Source organism: Callorhinus ursinus, unplaced genomic scaffold (assembly GCF_003265705.2).
Source record: "Callorhinus ursinus isolate GAN/ISIS: 27379988/994484 unplaced genomic scaffold, GSC_fseal_2.0 scaffold10, whole genome shotgun sequence".
Classification (NCBI taxonomy): Eukaryota; Metazoa; Chordata; class Mammalia; order Carnivora; family Otariidae; genus Callorhinus; species Callorhinus ursinus.
In genome coordinates this window covers 70,153,865-70,175,244 of record NW_027397072.1, presented here as the reverse complement: position 1 = coordinate 70,175,244, position 21,380 = coordinate 70,153,865, and the positions used below count along the sequence as shown (strand labels likewise).

The window sequence follows — 21,380 nt, the reverse complement described above, 5'->3', positions numbered from 1 at the left end:
GCTTTTAGTATTAGTGGTAATAGTTGTTGTGATATTTTAGAACTACTGACCTAACATCCTAGGTCAAACAAGGTAAACAGTGACCAAGTTCAAGAGCATAAGATAATATATATATTTTTAAAAGACAGTTTAACAAACTTATAGATTCTAGGTTTAAAGAACATGTGGGTAAAAACAAAAAAGAACATGTGGGTGCCATGGTGAAGGTATATGAAAGGGAAGGCCATATAACTAGTGTGAAATGGATTCATTTTCCTTTTAAATAGCTAAGGAAAAATAATTTGTCATTTGTTTTACTTTAATGATTTGCTCTTTTACACAATATTTCTTTATTCTTCAAAAGCTATTAGAACGTGTTAATCATTTATGGACTTGTGCTTTTGTTCTAAAACAAAACAACCAAACCAAAACAAAACAAAACAAGACTATAAATGCGAAATACAGAAAAATCCAGAAAGAATGAAATCAATTTCTTTCCTTTTTGGAAATTTAACTCTGTCAAGTAAACAGCACTTTTCTTTTTCTGATGGTGCATCTTAATTGCAAGTTATCAGCATGGTTTCCTATTCATCAGGGACAATTTTATAATTGTTATCTTCAGAGAAGTAAAATAACAGAGGGCTTCTTATATTAACATGTAGGAAGTGTTACAAAAAGCACTGGGTGAACAAAGGGCTTCAATTATTAGAAGGACATAATATTGGTTATACGTGTTCATAGGATGAGAAAGATATTTTTAGTTTCTTTCAATTTTTCAATTGCTGTGAAGCTGCATTATGTGAGTACTGATTTTTAGGGCTGGCTATCTTGCTAATTTTTAAGAATGAGGATGGAATGTCATATAAATGGGGTAAAAGAAATACACTGAGGGATTGCTACTTCTAATTTGAGCTCTGAATTTTTCCCCCATATTCGTCTTGCAATGCTCAGCTCAAATTTTAACTTCCCCGAGAAACCTTCCCTGTTATCTCTGGTTACAAATTATATTTTCCTTCTTTGAAACATTGTATTCCTTTTTACCTTTGCCACTTATATGGCTCTAGTGTCATCTCGAATTAGCTTTATATACCTAGCTATTATTGCATCTCTGTACATCCTATTTATTCTACAACATTAAAAATTTCCATAGTTCTGAAACCATATTCTAAAGTTAGTTATGTCCCATCTATAAACTTTACTATAATTTTTATCATTACATACATAATTTTCAGAAAAAATAATTTTCAGAAAATATTTACATATTATATTGTCTCTGATCTAACAAAATGCCTTGAAACAAGTTAGAATTTTATACGTTACTCATCTAATGGCAGTTTATCCTTGAGTAATAAGATGCCTTTTAGAAAAAAATGGGAACTTCAAAGAATTTTAGACATCTGTCACTCCTAGTAGTCAACAGAGTGTCTAACATCTCAATTTCCCTCTTCTCTTTCAACAGAGGTCTCTGTTTATTGCTATCCAGGACCATATTTGATTTGGCAATTTGGTGTCTTGTCAGTGTTTTCATGAAGCGTTCATGATGATGAGCTATGTGGGACAATAAAATAGAGAAAGAGCAGTGATGTCTCAAGCAGCCCCTGCTTAACCATCTATTTTGTCTGACTTTAAGTGAATGGCTCAAATAGTTGCCAAATAGAGACAACGTGTGGACAATTTTTGTTTGCTTATTTACAGTCTACAAACTTATTTAACCACTACTGCCGAATATCCTCAAGACTTACACTGTCTCCAGAAATTAATGTAAAAGGAGTGATTGCAAAATCATTCATCAAGGAAAAGGAAATACATCGCTTATAGAATGTGAGAAGAAATGCTGCCCTATAATCACCTTGTACAATTAATTAGTGCGATGAATTGGTTGGTACTGACAACTGGACAGTTGTACTATGGTATCAGTAGACTTGTCCTGGAAAAGCTGGGTAAGCCAGGGGCACGTGGCTTCCTCTTTACTTCAGTGGCCATTCAAATATCATCATTTTCTTGGGTATTGTGATGTGAAGAAGGCTGGAAAGCAAACAAGCCTTGAGAGCATGGGAATTGATCATTCTCCTCATCACAGAACAAGCCTATTATTGGCTTCATGCTGTAGAATTATATCAGCATGGGAAAGGAATTTCAGGAGGAAATTTCATAATGAAGAGTTTTCTTTTGGGGTGTGAGAAAGAAAGGAGGGAAATGGAAGAAAAGTCAAAACACAATCGGGTTGGTGTGAATGACTCATTTACTGATCTCTTGCACACAAATTAAAATAAAATTGGTTCAGTATGGGTTCCTACAGTTGTTGCTAGAGAGGCAAAGATAGGAAAGGAAAAGGTAGTTCCCATGCTGGAATTGCTGACATTCTTGCTGGGAAAATGACATACTGAAGGTATGTCGGTCTCATACAGGACGTGCAAGCTGAGTTTTTCAGCGTAGAAATGAAGAACTGCTGAGGACTGTGCTGGTCAGGGGATGCAGGACCTCTGGGTGATTGATCTTATGGGGTGCATAGGGCTGGGGAGAAGGAAATCTATAAGCAGGAGAAATGGGAGGAGGAAGTTGCAGCCATAAGGAAACAGAATGTGTCCAGCTAGCCACAAAACAGGGCTCATCCAGAGAAATATCAAGAAACAGGTGTGCAGAACCAAGCTGTGAGCTCCTAAGAGAGGCCCAGTCTTATTCCCTTTGGTCCCCAGTGATAGCCATTTGACCGGGAACACAGTACGGCTCAGCTGTTTATTAAATGAGGTAGCAATGAGATATTAGAATTTTTTTGCAAGATTAGGGAGATTGAACTTTATGTTGTTTAAGGCTGGAAAAAAAATCCCTGAAAGCTTTCAGAGAATATATATATATAATTTTACTGAAATAATCATTTAATACAAATGAGCAATATGAAAAATAAAAAAAATAAATATCCTTTTTGGGCACTTGGGTGGCTCAGTTGGTTAAGCGTCTGCCTTCAGCTCAGGTCAATCAGGTCATGATCCCGGGGTCCTGGGATCGAGTCCCACATCGGGCTACCTGCTCAGCGGGGAGTCTGTTTCTCCCTCTCCCTCTGCCTGCCTCTCTGCCTACTTATGCTTTCTCTCTATCTCTGTCAAATAAATAAATAAAATCTTTAAAGAAAAAAATAAATAACCTCTTTTGCATGATATTTTAAGCTCTACAAGGTGCTTCCGTAATTACCAATTATTGCATGCCTTTGGAGATATAGCAGTATAATTGTTAAATAATCATTTAATTAAAGCTGAGAAATTGGACAATATAGCTATAGCAAGTTTCATGACAATTATTTTGCATAACACTTAATGCCACCTGATTAAATGTATATAATAAAGTGTTTCTTCTAACAATGATTTTTTTAAAAAAATTCCATCCTCTATCCTTCATCAAACATGTCACCATGGTTTCCCATAGTAGAATCAATATAAACTAACAGAGCAACTTCAGTTTGAAACACAAGGAGTGATTTCACAGAAAAGTACATTGTCTTGCCCACAGTTACTCAAAACACTGAATCAACCAGACTTCAATTTAGAACCATCTCCCAAAAGGCTGCAGCTAGCATAATTTTCAGAGCTCTTTCAAAAAGAAAGATAATGTGAACTAGAACACCCTAATTTTGTTCTGAACAAATTAAAGTTTTTTTAATTTAATTTCTTTTTTTATTATGTTATGTTAATCACCATACATCATTAGTTTTTGATGTAGTGTTCCATGATTCATTATTTGCATATAACACCCAGTGCTCCACGCAGAACGTGCCCTCCTTAATACCCATCACCAGGCTAACCCATCCCCCCACCCCCCCTCCCCTCTAGAACCCTCAGTTTGTTTTTCAGAGTCCATAGTCTCTCATGGTTCATCTCCCCGTTCAATCTCCCCCCCTTCATTCTTCCCCTCCTGCTATCTTCTTCTTCTTCTTTTTTTTTAACATATAATGTATTATTTGTTTCAGAGGAACATATTAAAGTTTTAAGAACAACTTCATACAATACTTACTGTATTTCATTATTATTTTTAAGATTATCCTAAATTAGTGTATTTACCAAAGGAATACATTAGTTTTAGGAAGAACACAGTACTATATAAGCTTAAGAATAATTATAGGTGTTTTCTCATTCCACTTGATTCCTACAGGTTGGTTCAAGCTGAGAAAACATCAAACATGTTCCATAAGTTTTCTGTAAGATCATGTAGAAAGCTGTTCCAATTTGCAGACTGAGTAATCATTTGTTTATTATTTAAAAAAAAGTAAGTGAAAACTTTACAAGTGCTCTTCGAAATCTTCAATGCTATTTTTTCCATTATATGTTTTTTTTATAACGTTATGTTAATCACCATACATTACATCATTAGTTTTTGATGTAGCGTTCCATGGTTCATTGTTTGCATATAACACTCATTTCCATTACATTTTAAAGAAACATGGGTATGAATTTTAGCTTTCTCTATAAGGTAAACAACAATATAAGAACGCCTTGGATTTTTTAAAAAATGTACTTGGAAATAATTTTAAACTTATAGAAGAACTGCAAAGATATTACAGAGAATTATTGTACGCTTTTCACTCAGTGTCCCCTCACATTAATATCTTACATTTTCATAGGATACTTTCATAGAAAGTAACTTTGGTTCAATACCATTAACCAAATTACATATTTTATTTAGATTTTACCAGGTTTTCCTTATTCTGTCCCAGAATCCAAACCAGGATTCCACCTCACATCTAGTTATTATGTCTCCTTAGTACCCTTAAAGGGACCAAGGACACTGACTTGGTCAGTACTGACTTGAAGAGTACTGATCACTTATTTTGTAGAATGTTCTTCAATTTGGATTTGTCTGATGTCTTCTCATGATTAGGACGAGGTTGCGCATTTTTGCAAGAATATTTCAGAAGTGATATACCCTTCTTGGTGCATTAAGTACCCTTGGAGGGTAAATGATGTTGTTGTGTCTTATTACTGGTGATTTTAATTTGGATGACTTAGTTTGGCTAGTGTCTGCTGTGTTTCTGCACCGTAAAAGTGACTATTTTCCCCTCTATAGTTAATAAATGCCCTGGGGGAGACACTTTGAGACTATGCAAATATTCTTTTTCTCTTAAACTTTTGCCCAATAATTTTAGCATCCACCTGTGGATTTTGTCTGCTTTGACAGCATTTTTGTTGTTGTTGTAATTCAGACTATATAACTGAACCATATATAAAAAAATATAAAAAGACCTGATTGCTTACTGATTTTAGATTTCTTTTTGTGTTTTTGTTTTTGTTTTTTGTTTTTTTAAAGATTTTATTTATTTATTCGAGAGAGAGAGAATGAGAAATAGCACGAGAGGGAAGAGGGTCAGAGGGAGAGGCAGACTCCCTGCTGAGCAGGGAGTCGATCCCAGGACTCCAGGATCACGACCTGAGCCGAAGGCAGTCGCTTAACCAACTGAGCCACCCAGGTGCCCTGATCTTAGATTTCTTTTCTTCCCTTTCTCCCTTCCTCCCTCCCTCCTTCTCTCTCTCTCCTTTTTTTTCCCTGACAATGCAAACAAATGCCAGGGAATTTCTCTTGAGCACAGGATTTTCCACATTGTTATAGAAACTAAGTAATGATAGAGAATATTAATAATACTTTATATTCTGCATATTTTATGAGAAACTTAATCGATTCTTTTAGCTTTTAATCTACTTGGCTATTTGTATAGAAAACAATAAACCATTTCCCCCACTTTGATGGCTAAAATTTAGATTTTCCAGTTGCTGAATACAGTGAAACAATACATTACCTGATATTCTTCTTCTTGATCTATATTATATTATCAATTTTATTATTTTCAAATCATTTCTTTCTCCTGATGATAAATATTCATTACACCAAATTTATTAAATATTCACTATGCCTCAAGTCATAGAAATCAATTTTTGCTTATTGCATGCACATTTTGTAACTAAATATATGTTATCAATAGCGAGAACCTGGAGTGTAATTTTTTGTGGAGGAAAGCATGCTGGCTGGCCTTGGGAAAAAGCTTCTGTATTTCAAAATGATGTTGCATTTTAAGTACAAAAATAAAGCATTAATGGTGTAAGTGGAGCTTTGCTAATTCAGCAGTATATTTTAACCATCAATATTTTTTGCCATTTTGTTAAACTAATAGAATTTAAGCTGCCAGTAAGCACATGATGGCTATAGATGCAATAAATCTTTGGAGAAAAATGGGAATTTTTCATCCAGCTTCATGACAGGAATAGCCAAATTAAAAAAGACAACAGTGTGCTCATTAGGATTTAACACTATTTGTATATCTTCTATTGTTCTTATATTTCATCTGATTCTTTTTAGTTTTCAGTTCTCTATCTGAATCTTAAATATTCAACTTAGCTCCTAACCTAATGTATAAAATACATGCTGAAATCAATGAGAACTAATCTATGATGATCTATAATACTTAATGATTGATAAATTCTGAAAAACATTTCTAATAATTTGCTATAATAGCCATTAACCTCCATTGACTATTCATAGCATATTGTAGGAATTAAAATAATTTGACTTTTCAAATAACAATTTAAAGATTATTTTAGTGCTTCTTTCAGTTTATCAGCCATAAACTATACCTTCAACCATTAATATTAAAGAAATACAGTTCAAAGTTAATCCAGTGCAAATTTCTTGAGAATCATTTTTTTAAAGTGAAATGTAACTGCTCAAGTTAATCTAAAAACATGATTTCATTAAAAATTAGCTATACCTTTGTTCTTCTACAAAGAACACCCTCTTGGTCTTTAATTGCTGTGGTCAAGAGGAGTCATATGCTTGTTGAACTTGATATGCAATTTTAAATTGAACTTGACTCCCTAGAGGAGGAGTACAGAATTCATTATACAGGTCATAAGACAAGTTTTGAAATTCAGTGTTATAATCATCCACTCCGAAGTTTTATTCCTCCTCTCATTTCAGTTTTCTTTTGAATAAAATGTGAATGTCAATAGTTTGCTTAATAGAGTTTTGAGTAAAGTCAGTAAGTGAAGCCAAAATGTTATTCAGCTGAAACTCTTAGCTCTGTTATGGATAAAATCCTGTACATTTTTCATGATACTTACTAACTAGAAAACTGGTTTGATTATTATCATTTAAATTTATTAAATAGATTTCTGAGGACTACATTTAGTGAAACTTTCTCGTGAGTTCCTTGGAAATGAAAACCCCTTGGGAAAATTTTCACTTCCAAGGAACTCACGAGAAAGTTTCACTAAATGTAGTCAAACATGTTTTTGTGAGCATCACTATGAATTTATAATCCAAACGTATCTTATTTGCAAAACAACACATTTAGATCACATCTTACATAATGCACCCATCATTTGGTTCTGATTTATTAAACTGGAAAATGAACTGTTTACTTAATTGGTATTTCTTTAACCTACACACATCTGTATATGTTACCAAGTAGGCAGTAAGAGTAAACAATCTGACTCTTGAGAGAACAATAAAATAGAGAGAGTGACTAACTAAAATTGAGGAGTAGTTTAGAAAGCATGTGAGCTTTTAGCTATCAGATTTGCCTGTTTATCTCGGAGGTCAGATGCTTTAAAAATGCACTTCTATTATAGACCAGATTATCCAGATACATTTTTAATTGCAATTTATTATTTTAGAAATGATGCTTTTGAAAATTTTGAAAATTTTATTTATTTATTTGACAGAGAGAGAGGAGAGAGAGAGAGAGCACAAGCAGGGGGAGCAGCAGAGGGAGAGAGAGAAGCAGGCTCCTTGCTGAGCAGGGAGCCCAATGCGGGGCTCAATCCCAGGATCCTGGGATCATGACCTGAGCCGAAGGCAGCCACTTAACCGACTGAGCCACCAGGTGCCCCTTTTGAAACTTTTTAAAAAAGAAATGTTTGAAACTCATTAGCTTTTCTACCGATACCAACAAAAGGAGTGCTCTTGTCAAATTATATATGTATTCAAATAGAAAAAATATGAAGCCAGTCCCTTTGTAGTTATACTTTATAGTGATGCTTCCAATACAATTTTTACAGTGTTCAGTTTTTCTCTTCAGTTGAAAATGAATGTAAAAACACACTGAGCTCCTCAATGCAATGCAGAACACAAAAGAAAAATTATCTTTGATATTGCCCCTGAAAGATGTTTACATTGGGAAGTATAGGAATTCTGGCTGGGTGGGTAAGGTCATCAGGATGTTTCAGAGAGGTCTGCTCCATACTGTTTTATTTGGCAGGGAAATCCAGAATCAGCAAAATTATTTTATAGAGAAGAAAGTGATTTGTTGGAAAATACTAACATACAAAGAAGAAATGAACCCATCTACTTAACACTAATAAAACAGTTATTATTTATCAGAGCACACAATGACCAGAAAGACATAGAGCACCATCTCCAAAAGCTGTCAATTAGTAGAAAAGACAGACAGGTAAATAACTAATAACAATGATGTGTAATAAAAGCCTTAAGAAAGATGTGTACAAGATATATTGGTCCTTAGAGAAGAGTAAGGACCTCTTGAAAATGTGATCTGGAAAGAAAAAGGCAGAATGGACAGAGGGTATTTTCTTTAGAGAACACAGTCTGAATGAAAGCATTGAGGCCTAAAACAGGACGGCACTGGTGAAGAACTGCCAGGTTCTCCAGTTCAAAGAGAGGGAGCATGGGGTAGAGGCAGATGTCTTAGGTAGGCTGAAGCCAAATCAAAGCGGTTTTCTCTGCTCTGCCATGACGTCTGGCACTAATTATTCTGAGGTCATGGGAAATATACAGAATAATTGTCTAAATGGGAGTAAAAAAATCACATTTGCGTTTTACTCAGTTTGGAAAATGGAAAGAAGGCAAAATAGGAGTCAGGGAGGACAGTTAGACAATTACAATGGCTAAGGCAAGGAATGATAAGTCCAGCCATAGTAGTGGCATAAAGAAATGGGGAGAGACTTGAGAGTATTTTGGAATGGAAATAGCAGAATTTTGTGATCACTTATACTTGCAGATGAGGGAGAGGTAAAAGTTGGGAATGGTTTGCAGGTTTTTGGCTTGGATGAATGGTGGCCCAGTTAAACAGGGAGAAAATAAAGGAAGAGGGATATGTTTTGGAGCAAAGATAATGAGTTTAATTTTAGATGTGCTGAATTTGAAATGAAAAAGACTAGCTATGGATGAAAGAAATGAAATAGCCCAGCAATCCTATAAACCACAAATGCTATTTTGGGAATCAATAGATTTTTAAATTGATTGGCAATACCATTTGCTTCTAACAGGCTGCTGGAGTAATTTGGGCTCCTAGTCAATAATAGAAACAGAGAGATTTCAAGAATGACTTAATTTGTTGTGTTAGACTACCACTGCTTTTGGAAAACATAGTTAAATTTATGCTGTCTCAGGAAATCAACTAAATTTGGCTTATCTATATAAATAAGCAGCACAATTAGGAAAAAATAAGCATTTGCATTTGGCCAGTGAAGTGATGATAAACTTGAAGATTCCTTTTGGACAACAGTGAAATAAGTTAACTCAAGCTATTCCAATGTGATGTAAATAAGCAATATTTATACATCATCTCAAAAATTCACCAGTGAAACCATGAATCATTTGGGTCATTATGGTGACTCCAGTTTAAACTTAACATGGCACAAATACACTTTACTTGTTGAACTCTGTCACACCATTCTTTGAGAAATCTGAATTTTAAGAACCATTGCCAGAATAGTAATTAAAAGAAAGGAAGCATATTAGCTAAGAATATCCATAATTAATAAATCAAGCTTGTGTTAGTGACCTGTACTGTGGTTAGCTCTATTAAAGGCACTGTGCAGGACAAAGAATTAAGAAGCTTAAGATCTAATCAGGAAGACAAAAGATGCATTTAAAAAAAAATCAGAGGAAGCCAAACAGAAGGCAGGATAGTTTAGTGGTTAAAAATGTAAGTCTAGATCTGAGACACAAACTGAGGGTTCTAGAGGGGAGGGGGTGGGGGGATGGGTTGGCCTGGTGATGGGTATTAAAGAGGGCACGTTCTGCGTGGAGCACTGGGTGTTATACACAAACAATGAATCATGGAACACTACATCAAAAACTAATGATGTAATGTATGGGGATTAACATAACAATAAAAAAATAAAAAAAATTAAGTCTAGAGTAGACTGTTTGGACTTGATTCTCCAGTTATTAGCTATGCAATATTGGGCAAAATATTCACCCTCTCAGAGCTTCAATTTTCTCATCTGTACAATGTGATGATATTTGTATGGTATTATTATACCAGTTGGTAAGGATATGCAAGTGCTAAAGGGTTTCAAAAAAGGGGAAGTTCAATTAGGCCCGGAGCATTTAGGCTACATGCAGATGCTTTTTTCTTTTTTTAATATTTTATTTATTTATTTGAGAGAGAGAATGAGATAGAGAGAGCACATGAGAGTGGGGAGGATCAGAGGGAGAAGCAGACTCCCTGCTGAGCAGGGAGCCCGATGTGGGACTCGACCCCGGGACTCCAGGATCATGACCTGAGCCGAAGGCAGTCGCTTAACCAACTGAGCCACCCAGGCGCCCTACATGCAGATGCTTTAAAAAGAGGTTAAGCTTTGTGAGATAAAGAGGAAACAAGGTCATTATAAATCTCTGTTACAAAATTCATTCATTCATTCATTCATTCATTTTAAAATTACATGTAAAAACACTGAACCATCATTTGATACCAGGTGTTAAAGGCCATGAAGTAGCAAGTGTGACTAAAATAAGGATTTATTTTGGAGACCAGTGAGGTATAAATAAATGTGGGGCCATTCATGAGTAACAGGGTAGAGGGTAGACCATTGTTCACCACTGTTTTCACTACAGCAGTCCTTTGCTACCCAATAAACATGCACTGTATGTCTAATAAGCCACAAAGGGGCATGAAAGCTTATGTATCTCCTTCAGTCTTTTCTTTCTGAAACGCTCTTATTGAAAGTCTGTGCCTTTAGAAATAGTACATTCTAGGCAGGAAAAAGCACAGGGAACAGCTGGTTTGGGACATTCCCACACACTTTTTGTCTAGCTCTGTGAAGAATCTCACGGTCAGAATTTCAAAGAGTTTTCAACAGCCAATGTATAATTGACATTCCCTTCCAGAATTTATCTTTGGCAATGTCTATGTGCAGGCTATTGAAAGACTCTGGAATAAGTTAGTTGTATTGTAACTTAAGGATACAAGTCTTAAATTGGCCTTCCTATTTCCTGACATTCTCTAAGAAACACCACTGTATTTCCATCTCTTTTGCCAACTCAAGGTTTTTGTGTTAGCACTCAGTTGCAAAGTCTACGGTTTTGACTAAATTTACTGGCCTAATTCAGTCACACAATCAATTTAGTTAATTTAATTGGTTTGGAGAACTTTTCACTGAATTAATTGATTATTTTTTTACCTCAACAGGCTGAATGACTAGACTGGACTTCTGAAAATGTATTTTCTGAGCATGTACAAAAGATAATTGTTTCCTTGTTCAATCCTGGCATCTAGGCCATGAAAATTTACATGGAAAAAAGCCCAAAGACAAAATTATAAATGGATATTCCCCCTCTCAGATCAATATTTGGAAAAGCAATTTCCCTTTCCCACCCTTCCACTCTCAAGCTCACCCTTGCTTCATGCACTTAAGAGGTTTATTATTAATATTGCCTTTGGTATTTGTGCAAATCACCTTCTACTTTTAAATGCCAATTCAGAATCATTTAGAATCATGTCTAATCAGATGTCTCCTATAAACCATATTCATGAATACTAAATTTTCCTTCATATGTTTTTTTTTTCTTAATTCTATCATTTTCTTTAGTACCCAAAATACCTTTTTGAAAACTGTCACTTGGGTAAGGGTCTGAGATATTATCAGAATAATTTGCTTCCATCCTTCCAACTGCTAATGACATTTATTTAGAGCATCCTATTTTCTTTTCTGCTCAATGAATCTAATTTTATCAAGTCACCATTCTAAGCATTGCATCTGGTGTTTTGTTTGATAGGACAGATTTGTGGGGAAAGTTCAACAACACATTATGATCAAGCATTGTTTGGATTAATATAATATGAATACACAAGCCCACATTACAATTTAAGTTTTATTTCACATGCAAAAAAAGTTCTTTAAATAATTTAGATGAATTTCATGGTTTGTTACTGAAAATCTTTAGAAAGTATCCTATTATTCTAAATGACATCTTTGTAAAAAATGCAGAGCAGTTATCATGGAAAGTGCAAAAATTAAGTAAAGGTAATTTTTTTCAGAGTGAGTATATATTCATTTTACATGTTTTACTTGGAATCAACTGTTACAAATCTGTCTTCAACCATTCACTGACCAGCACTGGCAAATCCTGTTTTCAAGTCCTTAGCACCTTTTAAAATTTGAACCTTTGATTTTTAAGCCTACAGCCTCTTTTCCCAGAGAACTTTTTAAATTCCATATGTTAATCCTCCCTGAGACTTTTTTTTTGCTGTTTGCTAATACAGAGAATATTCTCTTCTCTTCCACTGTCCCAACTCAGTAGTACTAGTTGGGTGGAGATGATGATGATGATGATGATGATGATGACGACAGGACAGAAAAAGCCAGGGAAGAGGCAGAGGTAGGGGAACAGAGCAGGGTGACTGAGGAAAAGGAATTGGAATCCATGAGGTTCATTTCACCTGTTTTAGCCCCTAAAAATATAGACTTTAGAGTGATTCAAAAGGGACTATGTGAGACTATGGGCTACACAGAGAGGCATTAGAAATTTGAGTAATCAATGGAGGCTCACAGTTGGAAAGGAAGAATGTATCTACTTATTACAAGATGTGGTGTCACTCTTGATTATTTTTTTATATAATGTCAAATATATGAATGAGCCCAGAGATTGGTAGCTCCTGGGGGATGTATAGACATAGACTTGTTGTGAACTGGGACAGTGGCCACACCGATATTTTCTTCTCCAAAACGCTTTACTGGCAGAAGAGGATTAGAAGAGCAGATTCCCAAGGAGGAGTAAAGTAACAGGTGGGTATGAGGAAGGGACTAAGATGATAGGATAGCTTTTGAGCATGAGGAGGCAAATCTTTGGGAGGACTCTCCAGGTGTGGGGCAGGAACTGAGGTCCTCCCTCATTTGGATGAGCATGACCAAGCCAGCAGACAACCAGACTGCACAGAATCAAAGAACAAGAAGTAATGTTGTCTGTTTTTAGCATGGAGAAAGAGGAAAAGGTTGCATTATATAGGCAAGGAAGACAATCTAAAAATGCTATCGCTCTTCCAGAATCAAAATTTTAGTACAGTTTCATTACTTTGAGATATTACGAACTCCCAAGTACACGAGAATAAAGCTCACACCACACATCAAAGTCAACTAGAGATGATTTGGAATTATTCTCTATTGACCATGGAGAATTGATGGTAGTAAGATACTGTGAAATAAATTCATTTATTTGACTTACATGAGCCTCACCAAAATCAAAAAGTTTAACAAAACTATCCTCATTTTACTGATAAAGCAATACATAGGAAGAAAATTCATCTTTTAATTAAAGTTTAACTAACTTGTCCTGAGTGATATGGTTGGTAAGTGCTAGAATGAGGACTTCTGCTTCCCGTTTAACATCCTATCCTAGAAGCTGAGCCTCTAAACATTACCTCAGGAAACCCCTCAAATGTTTTGTTTAAAATTTAACTTAGGAAATATTAGTATCACATCCACTATTTTTCTTAAATATACAAATGGTGTAATGAATACACAGAAATTATGTACCTGATGCCTGGATAAATGAAAAGAAAAAACAAAGTACTTTCTGAATTGATTTTGATTTTCCTTTTTTATCAAATACATTACCTAAGCCACTGTAAGCACAACGTAGAGACCTATGAAGGATTCAATTCAGACATGACTTAGCTTTAAATTTGGAAAAAAAGATTTAAAAATATCAGGTAAGATTTTTTTCTTTCAGTCAAGAAAACTGACTACAGATATGGCTGAAATGAACTTCAAGTAAAACAGCATGATGTTTATATAATGTCAAATATATGAATGAAAATACAAAAATTTCAGTCAACTGGATCTTTTCTTTTTTTTTAAAAGATTTTATTTATTTATTTGAGAGAATGAGAGAGAGAGAGAGAGAGAGAGCACGAGAGGGAAGAGGGTCAGAGGGAGAAGCAGACTCCCCGTCGAGCAGGGAGCCCGATGTGGGACTCGATCCCGGGACTCCAGGATCATGACCTGAGCCGAAGGCAGTCGCTTAACCAACTGAGCCACCCAGGCGCCCTGTCAACTGGATCTTTTCAAGTGTCCCCGCCTAAGACCTGGAAGACACCAAATTTTTATATTTTTAAGCTAATAACTTACAGAATGCTACCAAGGATATTACATGGCCTTCGTGTAGTGGAGACTGTTCTGGCATATGGAAGAAATTAGCAGATATCAAAATAGTTTGTTATAGAAAAAGAAATTTCCTTTTTTTCGGTGACTTTAGAAAAAGCTAAGTTAAAAAAAAGAAAGAAAAACTAAGTATATAGTGGACAAAAAGGATAATCTGGGATTCAAAGTTATGTTTTCTAATTCTCAAATCATTGGCATCATTTTTAATAAAATGACTCTCTCAGTTATCTCCCACTAGAACACTGAAACCTGCCTTGGGATGCAGGAGGTTAAGTACATCTTAAGGCATTTAAGTTAGGAAGTTAATAACATCTTACAGCATTTAAGTCTCTAATATCACAACAGTAATATTTTTTTTTCCAAAACAACAATTCCGTTGTCTATCTTTATATATATCCTGCTTCTTTATCAGTGCCTATTGCAAACGCAAAGGATTTACTCATTAGCCTATAGCCAAGATGTGGAAAAACAGAGAAGTTGGTCTCTCGGGGCAACTGGCCTTTAAATCATCTACCACATTTTAAGTGCATGAAACCAACAACAGCAACAACAAAAAATGTGCAAAAACTGTGTTGTTTCTACTTTTTTTTTAAAAAAAACCCAATACCTTATTTTCCAATGTTTATGAGGCATAGATTTATTGCTCTGAAGACTAGGCCAAATGGAAACGGAAATGCCCTTGACCTCTTTCAAGAAAATAATCAGAACTAAATGTTCCAAGGGACAAAAGAATTTGTGGTCTGTGTCTTATGCTTCTGTTTTGGGAGTCAGGCCAGGCATGGGACCGAACATCCCATCCTATGCTGGAATATAGGTGCAAAAAGAACCGAAATATAGTAGTACAAGTGGGCACACAAAAGCCTCCTGGGGTCCCAAGCCATACGGAAACAGTCTGGAATCATGAACTTTGACTTCACTTAGGCACGTGTGAACTAACAAGCTCATCAGCAGATTTTTATGTTACAAATATCCTGGTAAATACTAATTAATGTGTATTCCAGTAGACAGTAATAAGAAAAAAAATACTAAGTACAAATTAGTAAGCACTAATCTAGATGCAATATTCTAGAATGAAGTAAATTTAATCCTTCCCCTCTAGCCCACCAAGCATAAAGACTTGGAGGAAAAGGGAAACATAAGCTTTGCTTTGTTGAACTATTTGATGGCATTAATATTGGTACTTGATATTCATGCCATTTTTATAACTAATCAAAATAAGTGGTTTGATGTTAAGTCAACAATGTTTATATTGATTTGACTTATTGAATGTGGTCACATTTACATTATGGCTGGAAATCAGCCAATGATTAAAACTGTGTTCTGACAATTATTAGCTGTGTGATCTTAGACATGGCATCCTATCTTTCTAAACATCAAGCTGCCTCATCTATAAAATAGGGACTGATAATAATATCAACTTGTAGAGTTTGGGGGAGGATCAAATAAGATGGTATATAAAATATACAGCACAGTTCCTAACACGGGGCAAGAGCCAATAAATGGTAGCTGCTAGCTATTAAATAAATACAAGGCCTGTTAATTTGTAGGTCAGAACACTGTAGCAAGGCCATAGGATTGAATTCCCTCCCAGATTAATTAATTTTCCTTTCCCATGTCCTAAAACTGCTTGTCTAATATAGTATCTCTACCTAGGAACCAGGGGAGACCATGTTTATGTCCCAGTAAATTACCCAGATTGATGACAATGACTAGGTAGCATTTTTTCTACCTACAAAGAACCATATAGGTTTGTTTGCTTTTTTTCCAAGAAAATCTCCATAAATCTATAGCCCAGTTACTTATAATATACAACCAATTCATCTTTAAATTGTTCTTGTTCACTTATGTCATCCAATCTCTTCCTACTTTTTAAAAGGTGAGAACTGACTTTTAATACAAAGTGGTGGCAATAGTCTCAAAATTATGGTACTAAACTTCTTTGGCTTATTAAAATTAAATAAAGGAGGCGATCTGTTGGCAGTGTCATGCCTTGGTTGGCATATGTAAGAGCACTAAAGGTAGGGCATTCCCAATTTTAAGCTTTAACGATGTTAGAGTTTGATGTCATCCCAAAGGCCTGAAAACAAAGGCAAGTCACAATGACGTGCAATATTGTTCTCATTATCAGGAGATAACACCCTCCCACTCCAACAGGCTAACATGGATCTCAATTTTCAGTAGCTAATATTTCCACGGGTCTAGCAAGACACAATGGAATAGTACATGTCCTGTTCTAAGGTCTAGAAAAGGAACAAAAGGAATCTCAGTAACAAAGGAATAATTTTAAAAGATAAACCTCATATACATATTTTATTCATTTAAATACCTGCATTAATTATAAGCCTTTTAGGGGGAGCGACCTCAATATTTTATAATGTAGCCTCCTATATAGTAACATGTTTATATGCAAGTTTTACATATATATATATGCAAATATGTCTATATTCAGGTAGAGTTATATAACTAAATACATACTTATTCAGCAGCCATTGAAGGGCCTACTAAGTACAGTGTACTTCAATAATATAAAGGAGGCAATGTTGGGTTGCTCTGTGCGCACAGATCACACTTATCTGAAAGGTGTCTCTGCAGCGATCCTAACTTTCCAGAACCCAGATGAGAATCAGGAAGCAAATAAAGTATCCAAGAGCTGAAATAACTACTACAAACTTCTTCACTTTGCACAAGGAAGTACTCTCTAGAACATCTTTTGTAATCTGTGAGCTTTATCTTTGACATGATTCAAAATTTTGTGCTATTTGACATTCCAGCCGACAGCAACTTCTGGCATGGCTTCAATAAGCAGGCACACCGATGATAACAAGCAACTGTGCTCTTAATAAAAAAGGAGGATTTAAAAAATGAATTACAAAAGATAGATAGAGACACTTAGGAAGCAGAGCAGCTTAGTAGGAGGGCAAACACGCTTTACACACCTCAGCAGGCCCAAAGGAATTACCGTATTTTAGCACTGTACAATGATTAATGTTCATGATGATGACCTCGAGTCATCAAAAAGAGGTTAACTTATGTTAGCAGGTTCCATTTAACAAGGTGGGAAATGTGTATTACTTTCGAAATGGTAAGATGAAAAAGAAAAGTTTTACTGTATAAACTGGGAAGTATTCATTATCTGGAAAGCTCATTTTTATGAAAGAATCTTCTTTAATGGTATCAGACGGTTATTGCATGTAGCCGCTTATCCATCCATGAACTGAATTCCCAGTTCTTTTAGTTATGCACTGTTCCAACCACTGCAAATCTCATCAAACTCCAGTATAGTATGCTACTTAGTATAAAAAAAAAATCACACTGATGGCTGAACTATATTATTTATAATTAATTGTATTTTTAAACAAACTCTTAAACACGAGTGATAATTTTAAATAATTCTGTAAAAATACATTCTTGAAAACTTAGAAAAATTAAGAAAACATGTAATATTGGATGGTTTCTGTTTTATTACTGTTGAGTTGTTTCCCAAATATCTCTTCTAGGCTTCAAGGCAACCATGAATTGACACTTATTGATAAGCCCTAAGCAACTTCACAGATCACTTAATATATGTTAATATGCAGATTAGGACACACTCAGAGATCTGGTCTTTCCTCAGGTTATGTCCACACTAAATTGCTAAGGGAAAACCTGGAAACCCACTTTCTGTTTCAAGTTTTCTCTACATTCTTAGATAATAATAAATTGGCATGCTAAATTTTCATAAAACTACAAAATTCTTGGCTTACATGTTTCTTTTTCCTTGGAGAATGTTGGGAATTTTCCCTCTTCCTTGTAGACAAATGTGAACAGAACATGAATTAGAGAATTTAGACTTTGGATCTTATGTGTCATTAAATAATAAAAGCACCAAAAATGGGAAGACACTTTTGTTTTGAAATATAATTTTCTAAGAATTATTATACATTATAAAGTTTTTATCAATGGGTTTAATTTTGGTTTGCTTCCTTCTTCAGGATGAATGAAACCAGTTTTTTATGTTATGAAAATGAACACCTCACTTAAACAAGGTTTATTATTACTTTTAATTCACTTTATTCTGCCTTAATTTTTTTAAGATGCTAACTTGGTTGTCTTCCTTGATATTCTTTTTCATTCCTTACCCTCAACCCTTCTTTCAAATGTTAAAGATGTCACTCTGTGGGGCTGAAATCAACGCACTGACAACTGTTCAATATCCTTTGCACACCACTACTCTCTTTACACGGTCTTTTTGGCATTTCTGTCTAGATATTCTACCTTTTCCAATTTGATAGGACCCAAATCACAATCATTTTCTGTCTCAAAAATTTGTTTCTTGACACCAGCATTGTCTCCATTGCTATAGTTTCACAACTCTGAGTCACCTTATTCTTTTCATTCTTTATATTCATTTGGACACTAAGTCTTGTTGCTTTTGGAATATTTCTCATTTCCATCTTTTTACTTCCATCCCCGACCTCTATAATCTGGAGGCCACTTGCTCCAAGTCTTCTGTCCATCTGCAAAAATACTGCTGCTTGTTTTATTTAGTAAACAGAAGCAATTAAAAAAAAAAAAACCACACACAATCTATAAAATGCTACATAAAACCACATCAAAACTACAAGGGAAAATGGACATCCAACAAAAACCATGCTTTCAAATCCAATATCTTGGAAAGGCCTTGTTTCTGCTATGTCCACCACATCTCAATTCCCTTCCCAGGGAGAGTATAATAGCATTAAAGGTCACTGGTAGGGACTGTTGCCAAGTCAATGAGACAAGGACTCTCTCTCTCCAGAGATGCATCAAAATGCGCAGCGATGGGTTGATTAGGTCAGGGCATCTTTTGTATTATGTATGTAAATGAGAATTAATGTCCACAGAGTGCCAGCAGCTATTTTGTTGAATTTGGTAAAAATGAAACCCTGCACTTAACCTTCAATTCAATTCTCTGAAGTCTGTGCTGGGAGGAGGATGCAAGACTCTTAATATTTCCATAATTAGGTAGTTGGTATGTGAGTTATCAATTGCATCAACTCAGAACTCAAATGCTTAGCACTGAACAGAAAGAGAAAACATCTTTCATTAGAATTATGTTGAGTTTGTTTTGTCCTATAGCAAGGTAACTGCTGAAAACCAGTGAATAGTGAGACTATTTATGGCCAAATTGTAGGAGAAAATCAGTAGGGTATTTAAAGATGAGATTAGTAACACCTCATTTACCTGGGTATTTCCTGGGAAAGCAGTTCTGGAGAACCGCATTTTCCACGCACCTAAAACTTATGCCCACTTAAAACCTAAATTTTAGATGGAAATCTTTATAAAATACGTTACCGACTGGCTTCCTGCCATCCTGAATAGATATTTCTAAACATAATATTATCTTTTTTTTTTCCTTGATGACTCAGGGGTCATCTTGGTGAGCATTCATTATTGTACCATATGGCTATATCGTTCTATGCCCACCCATATCGTTTTTCTTTCTCCTCCCTCAATGTCAAGCTTTCAGCTGTCACTTCGGCTGTCACTGTGCCTCTTCTCAGCCTCTCCTTTGCTGTTTCTAATCCATTGTGGGCTGGGAAACCAGATAACTAGGCTCATTAAGAATGATATGCTGAATAAAAGTCAATATGGCTCAGAGTGAGGTACTAAGAAATAGTATGAATATCTTTAGTGCGGAATTTTTGGGAAAATTATTTTGGATATGCAGAAGTTTTTTCACTTAATTCTAGATTTCAGGCAACCCCTTAAGGGTTGCAGTTGTTATTATTTAAAATACTTCTGCATTTCTTCTCAAAGTATTTCTCTGTAGGAGAGACAGATAATGTTGACAAGATACAGGCAAGAGAAGCTGAGAGGACCCTCTGGAAGTAAAGGAATTTAGTGAGGATATTCAAGGACTCTCATTTAAATCTTCAGGAAATTGTGAAGATGAAAATCTTCCCTTGATCACTAGAAGATGTCCTATTCTTCATATAAAGATGGAGGGCAATGTTCAGAAGAATTAAAATGGAGAATACCAGGTAAAATGTATGGTTTGCTATTGGAATGTCTCAGAATTGCTCCTTTATTCCTTATAACAGAATTTTGGCCAGGTGAGATGGAGATAATCTTGGAAAAACCTGGGCTCTTGCCCAGAACTAACTGTGTTTTCACATGTATTAAGCTATCCACTTTACTTGCATCTCTTTCTAGGTAATGTCCCAATCCGGGGCCCTACCTAAAGTCCCTTTCCTTGTGTCTAAGGTTGTCCCTGAGGATAGCCTATGGGGTCACCAAATATCTGCAGCATCCATAGTCTTCCCACCTCCACACACTACCAACCTGGTGTTAAAACATAGACTCACCCAACCATTTATTTGTATTTGACTTCTTCTTGATGGCTTGGCAATGATCACAACACCCGTTCAGAACCCTCCATGTAGGTCTTATTTATCCATGGCTCATGCAGTCCATTTCTGTCCTCTTTAAACACTTCCCCTAATCATCATTTTAAAGGGATTTCACCTCTCTAAAACAGAGTGGTGTTTGGTTGGGTGAGAAGAAAAAATGAATTTGCTTTGCCTGTCTCTGTGTCTCTAGGGCCCAGGCCCATAAGTAAGCATATTTTAGATTCATACAAAGATGAAAGCAATGGGAGACAACATCTTGTTATCTTTTCAGGGGCCTCCTTTCCAGCATTACAATGGACTTTTGCTTAATGTCAAACTATGTGCTGGATAGTAGGGCCATCCATGTCTCAAACACTCTCAAGAGTAAAATTAGAATGAAATCCAGCAGAAGAATATTGATTATACAATTAGTCCCACAGCTCAAAGGTCATGGGGAAATAAACACCATGGGCCTGACACTGATAATCACAGAATTTTCCTCTGTAGTGGCATGCTGAATTTCAGGTCCTTTGTGCTACATTAAGTTATGCTTGTTTCTTACAAACACATTGCGATGGATTCTTTTCCAACTTGGAGACTTAAAAATAAATAGAAATACCTCTTGACTATTAATAGTTGGGTTTTCTGCAATTGGATCTAAGTT

The 21,380-nt window shown here is 35.5% G+C and overlaps 1 protein-coding gene across 19 annotated transcripts in view; it reads right to left on the bottom strand.

Annotated features, from left to right (window-relative positions):
* NRXN1 (neurexin 1) overlaps positions 1–21,380 on the bottom strand; it is a 1,133,502-nt gene that overhangs the window by 748,639 nt on the left and 363,483 nt on the right. The window contains exon 5 of one of the 19 annotated variants that reach the window (XM_073897733.1): positions 14,210–14,290. The exons of the other annotated variants lie outside the window; for them this stretch is intronic. Coding sequence (XP_073753834.1) covers positions 14,256–14,290 — 35 coding nt within the window. The 3' untranslated portion in view covers positions 14,210–14,255. Of the gene's footprint in view, positions 1–14,209; positions 14,291–21,380 lie in introns of those variants that run through there. 19 annotated transcript variants of the gene reach the window in all.